We start from the raw sequence: 6,000 nt of genomic DNA, 5'->3' as shown, positions 1-6,000 counted from the left end.
ATATCACTGGCTATGTGAGAAGGACATGCACAGTCAGCTATATATTATCCCAGCAAACTAGGTTGTCTAAAACCCCATTTCTATTATCTACGCTGATGGCATAGCTACCAAGTCAGACATCAAAATACTAAAGGCAGTGTTTACACACACACACTAATTACCCCATATGGTAGTATCGTTATATTTTATTTTTTTAAAAAAATTATCACAACTTTCTCATAATGAAAAGCAAACTGGAATTTGTGCTTGAACTCTTACGCTAAATATACCACAGTAAGCACAGTGGAAGTCAACCTTAGACTGGAAACAACTGTAAACTAAGGTTTATATTGCCATACCAAAAGCTGAGTTAAAATAGAATAAAACCAGCAGTCAACAAGCATCACATTCTTCCTTCAAAGATCAGGAGGTTGTGAACAAAAGACTGACCTCCATTACATTTTCTTCAGTTGGTTAGAAAGAACATGAACTAAACAATTTCATCTAAGCAACTGCAGAAACAGAGCTAGAGGGATGAGAGAGCCTTGAATTTCTCTTACAGACTTCTCATTCCCTTTCAATAAAGGAGAAGTAGGAAACATAGACCAGATGAATGCACAACTGGACTACTGATAAAAATGTATTGTGGCAATTAAGTTACCTGAGAAAAACAGATACCAGTATTGCAGAAATCTTTTTAAGTTCTCAAATGACATTAAAATGACCCAGTACCTTTTGAAATATGTGATCCCAATGACTAGCCAGAGATCTAGGAATACACATTTCTATATTAAAAGTGATAAACAAGCAGAAAGATACCTGAAACAATTAAAAGGCACATGTTTTGCTATATGTTACAGAAAACTGAGTCAGATATGATATCGTACTGGATCTTATAGTGGTCCAAGCAGTATAAGGGTATACACTGTTAAATACACACACTTTACCGTATATAAATAGTCAATTTGCAATGCCAGCATAGTTAACACAGGAAAAATCCACATTCTTTTTTGATGTAAACAGTAAGGTTTCTAGTAAAGCCATTTTCATTTTAGGCATTATTATATGTTTAAGATTATTGCATGCAACACCATCTAAGTTTTATGGCACCTTTGTGTACTCTGGGGCAAGGAACAGTCATAAGACAAGACACTTGGAGAGAAATTCTCAAGTTGTTGGGTCTAGTGCTGCATGCAATATTGCAAACATCCTCCGTAATGCACACCTGGACAAGCCAGATGTGTGTATATTTATTCATATACCCGTAGTCCTCTGCATGAAGATCTGACCCTCAAGTTCTAAAAAGCACAGAAACTGAGGGGCACGCTAGCTACAGCAGTTAAAACTGAGACCTATTATTTACCTGATTTTGAGAGGTGGCTGTCAAAGGCAGCTAGATGACTGAAGTGTAAGTCCTGCTAGAAATCAAGAGCTGTTGCCATGAGCATTTCAACATGGTTGTCAACTTCAGATTGATTAAAAAAAGATTCAGGCTTTCCTTATGGATTCACTTTCATACTTTGCATTTCAAAGAAACCACCTGCTAGAAGTAATGTATTTTCTCTACTCCTTTCTTCTGATTCTTATTAAATAACCAAGCATCTCTAACAGGTTAAGTGAAATGCATCACTAAACAGCTGGATGACCACATTATTATTTCTTCACTGAATCCTTACTCTTACTTGAACCAAAAGTGCAAGGTATTATTAGTAAAATGTGAATGCTACAGGCACCTGAACGGAAGCACAAATTGGTTTAGATTTTTGAAACTGGTTTTGTAAAAAAGCAAAAGAAAATACAGTCTTTGGTGTAGGGTCACACAGTGCTATTCAAGTATTATAGCATCAGTTGGAAATTACAGAAAACTTCCAAACTAGAAGAGCCCAAGCTCAAGCATTCATGCTGATTTACACACTTGGAGCTCTTCCAGGTGGCATACATGGTCTTTAACTACACTTACATAGCCACCACATATAGCCACTTATATAGCTAAATACGATGAACTTTCAAGCAGCAAGTGGTAGAAAGGGCAGTATCCCCTCCCTTACTCAGACATTAGCAGATTGCTTAGACATCTGTGCAACCTGGAGCTGCCTTGAGACAGTGAGGTAGCCTACACCTTCAAGGAGTCACCAACAAATAATCAGGAACAAATGACTTGTGAGAGAGGAGGGCATTCTGGATAACACACTCTCCCCACTCTAAACTGGCAGTTAGGAATCTGTTTCCTTGATGTCTTCATTATAAAAGCAGGAGTGTACCTTTGCCGCCTGTTTCACAACCAGAAGCGCACGCAGTCCTGGAGTGTCTCGACTGGTTTTGCGTTTGTTAGATGTTCACTCTAAAATAGAAAGCTATCAACAGCTGAAGTTTAAAAAAAAAACCACACACAAACCAAAACAACATCAAAACACATTTAAAAATAACACACCTCTGCAATTTTTTTCCCTAGACCCTTGTCCTTACAGGTCACCTGTATCTCCACAGGAAACTGCTATACCTGGCGTAAAATCACTCCACTGAAACATCCTGTTCCTTATTTTCCAGCGAGGGTGTATCTCCATTATTCTTTTCATTTGTATCATTATTATCCTCCAACTGCTCTGATTTCTGATGAGCAAATGTGTAAGTGTCATGGTCCGTGTCTGTCAGAGGTGAAGGTTCCTCGGTGTTAGGAGAGTGTTTAATGTCTTTTCTGAAGGAGAATGGAGGTGGAGAAGGTGGCAAGCTACCAATGGGTCCATCGAAAGGCCTGTACACATCAACTTCTGGAGAAATTGAGCCATTGGATTCCTTCAGCAAGTGCCCATAGACCATAGCATCATCAATAACCGCATAGACATGAGACTCATTTTTCTTCCTCCCTTTTGTGAATAAGCCTTCTTTTCCAGGCATCTGGGTGTTCACATTAGCATTGTACACTCCCACCATGGGATTCTGGTTTTTCTTCTTCCTGTTACAGAGTTGACATTGTTAACAGGTCAGAAACAACATATGGCTGGTGCATTTGAACTCAGTAACAGCAGCTTCTGTTTACTCACCCCGGCTACCCAGGGTCAGGAAGCCTACCTGGATTGAAGGCTTTACTTGCAGTCTTATGAAAAATAACTCTTGCGTCTAGACATGCTTTTTTGGCAGAGCCGAAAATAACTTCACACTATTTTGTTACCTACTGCTGTTCTGCTGACCCTAAAGTTTGCAAGATTAACTCCAGTGGCCTCCCAAGTACAGGGGTCCCAGCCACGCAGTGTACCGAGTCTCCCAACATCCACAGACATTAATAGTACCTAGAGGCCATCAGATCCTCACAAAACAAGGGTAAGTGCTGCTGAAGACCAGTAAGATAGTGGGTCTCCATGAAAGCTGAATGAACTTTTCTTGATTGCACTTTCTGAAATAACTGTCCCTAAGGTAAGAAGACCAAAGGCTGAACTGAAGATTTTTAAGCCTGTATTTGTAAAGCCTTTCCTGGCTGGCAGAGAAGCGTGCTCACAACTGCTCTAGTCATCATATTGAACAAATCCATTCCAGCTCTACAGCTTCAGGACCCAATCACCCTGCCAGTGCTGAGCATACATGTATCAGAAACCCCAAGCTACCGAAGACTTCAGACTCTCTTTGCATGAGTAAGGCTATGCACGTTTGCTTTGCACAACCTAGCTCTCTTCCCAAGAGCTCATCTCATAGAAAAAATGCTCCCACTTGATGTGCAAACTCCAGAAGTTGCTGGAGGTTGTATAGATGAAAGGCAGTTCTTAGTATATCTGAGTTCACAGCCTGTCTGAACAAAGCCTTGTCTAGAGCCATGGGTACAGCAGCCAGATTCATTGCAATTTCTTTTCACAGGAATTGCTGATGAAGTTCAACCAATACCTTATTTCTAGTACAGCCAGAGGCCTGTGCCAAGTAAGGCCAAGGTAGGCAATGCACTGGTGGTGGAAGCAATGCTACTCAAGGACTGGTGCTCAACTCAAAGTCAATCAATTTAGAGTAAAGCAGCATGCTTGGAGGAACACTGCTTCAACTGCCAGCACGTTGCCTACCTCATGCTTCAGACCCTTGTTCAAGGGATCTGTATCAACACATGAAACAGAGGCCCCAGCAGCTCTCCCAAAATGCCTTCTTGAGCTGCGAAGTTATACATGCCAAATCATGAACTTACTTCTTCTTAACACAGCACACAGTGAGTCCAATAGCCACGAGAATTCCAGTTCCAGCCACCACAGCAATTATCACTCCTAGGTCTGCAAACAGGCAAGGTACAAGGACACTGAGTGACAGAGAGAAAACATTCAGCTTTCTCCTAAAAGCTAGCTAGGTTTGAACCTCCTCAAGGGTTTCTAAGCATAACAGCTGCTTGCAGAGGAGTTTCCAAGCCATGCTCACCACGGGGTAACACAAGCCATGTACAAGAGGTTGGAGGCCAAGCAACGACAAAATCCTGCTGCTAGCCAAAAATCCCAACCAACCCCCCCCCCCCCCCCCCCCCCGCCCCAGCAATTCAATACAGCTCATGGGCTGCTAAAAATTACCTGCAACATCTTATGTGCCTCTGGCTGAATAGACAGGGAAGAGAAGAAAGTGCAGAGAGACAGAGAGGGATTCAACAAAGGGAACAGTGACATTTCACCAAGTTCCCCTCAGTACAATCCTTTTCTCTGAAATATACAAATTGTGTTGACCTGGGGTTTTCTAAGAGTCATAAAATATCAAGAAAGTCCACGTGTGAGCAAAGAAAAATGCTGCGTGTTTTAAAATAAATATACATCACAAAAAAAGGGCAAAAAATCTTGAAATTAATTCGATACAGGTTTAGTTCTAGCCTGTGTAGCCAATAATTCTACAGACAGCAGTCTCCCACAGAAGTGCAAATGCAAAGCCAATTTACACAAGCAAAGCCAACCCTAAATACACCATTTTTTAATGATTTCTGTTTTGGGGAAATGAAAGACACTAAGAATAGAGGTTTTGTACTTAATAGTCAGTGCACTCTCCACTAAATGGTCAGACCTGCCCCAAGGATGGTTTCTTGCTCATGTGAACACTGAGCCTAATTGAACTGCTAACACAAAGTAAAGACTACTTGGATTAATACATTTACATAATCAAATCCCAAGTCGTTCACCAGGTCTGTGACCTTTGGAAGGAAAAACCATCATTTGATGATCTTATACCTTCTGGTCGTGATCCCCAATTTAAAAAGATAAATTAAATACAAAAAATAAAATCCAGTCTTACTCCTTGAGCCCTGCAATGCCCTGTCTTATTAAAAAAACCAAACAAACCCCACACACAAAAAATAAACCCCACCACATAAAAAACCCTCCTTCCTCCCCAGCCTCTAAAGTACCCAGCTGTAACTCTCAGAGGTTTTTGAGGGACAGATATTTCTGAAGGCAGGGATCTCACAAAACCCACACCCAAGGTGGACTAGTATCCATTACTGTTCCCCCAAGGGAAAGCAAGGAAACAAGTGGCAAGCAAACCTCCACAACCTCACACGACTTACCTATCTGCCTGTCAGCAAGAGCCACCCAGAACTGCAAGGTCAGCTCTGTCTTATCCACAGGTTTACAGTTGGAAATGTTTACCCAGAAGTTGTGATACATATTTCGGGGCTTGGGCAGAAGCTCATCCTCACGGCGCACAGTTTCCTCTGCCCCCGATGCCTCTTCCTTTATGTTGACATAGGCACGGCCTGTCTCGCAAGAGATGCCCATGCGGTCCTTGGAGAACCCTAGGCGGGCAACTTGCTTGCTGGGCATGATGACATGCCAGGATATGGAGACATAAGGAGTTAGACCGTATGGTGAGCTGGGAGTCTGCAAGTAAACCTTAGCTTTTGGATTTGGACTCACGGTGAAAGTGCACTCATCTGTAGTAAAGGAAAGGAATAAATGAAAACTTAGTTTTGATACTTCCCTTTTTTTAAGGCTTCCTCTTGCAGCATGTAAGATTATCTGGGTTTTCTTCTCCATAACAAAAAAAGCATCACTTATACCCGTGACCAGCAAATTTACA

General features: G+C 41.5%; 1 protein-coding gene across 3 annotated transcripts in view; it reads right to left on the bottom strand.

The window, feature by feature from the left end:
- Positions 1–167: 167 nt before the first annotated feature.
- Positions 168–6,000, bottom strand: part of CDCP1 (CUB domain containing protein 1) — a 29,185-nt gene continuing 23,352 nt past the window's right edge. For all 3 annotated transcript variants that reach the window (XM_075083436.1, XM_075083438.1, XM_075083437.1), the window contains exons 7-9: positions 5,489–5,854; positions 4,142–4,223; positions 168–2,932 (exon numbers count right to left, since the gene is read on the bottom strand). In XM_075083436.1, coding sequence (XP_074939537.1) covers positions 2,491–2,932; positions 4,142–4,223; positions 5,489–5,854 — 890 coding nt within the window. In that variant the 3' untranslated portion in view covers positions 168–2,490. The remainder of the gene's footprint in view (positions 2,933–4,141; positions 4,224–5,488; positions 5,855–6,000) is intronic.

This window comes from Phalacrocorax aristotelis, chromosome 2, assembly GCF_949628215.1.
Source record: "Phalacrocorax aristotelis chromosome 2, bGulAri2.1, whole genome shotgun sequence".
NCBI classification, from domain to species: domain Eukaryota; kingdom Metazoa; phylum Chordata; class Aves; order Suliformes; family Phalacrocoracidae; genus Phalacrocorax; species Phalacrocorax aristotelis.
Note: the sequence above shows the minus strand (reverse complement) of the source record. Positions and strands in the feature narration are given on the sequence as shown.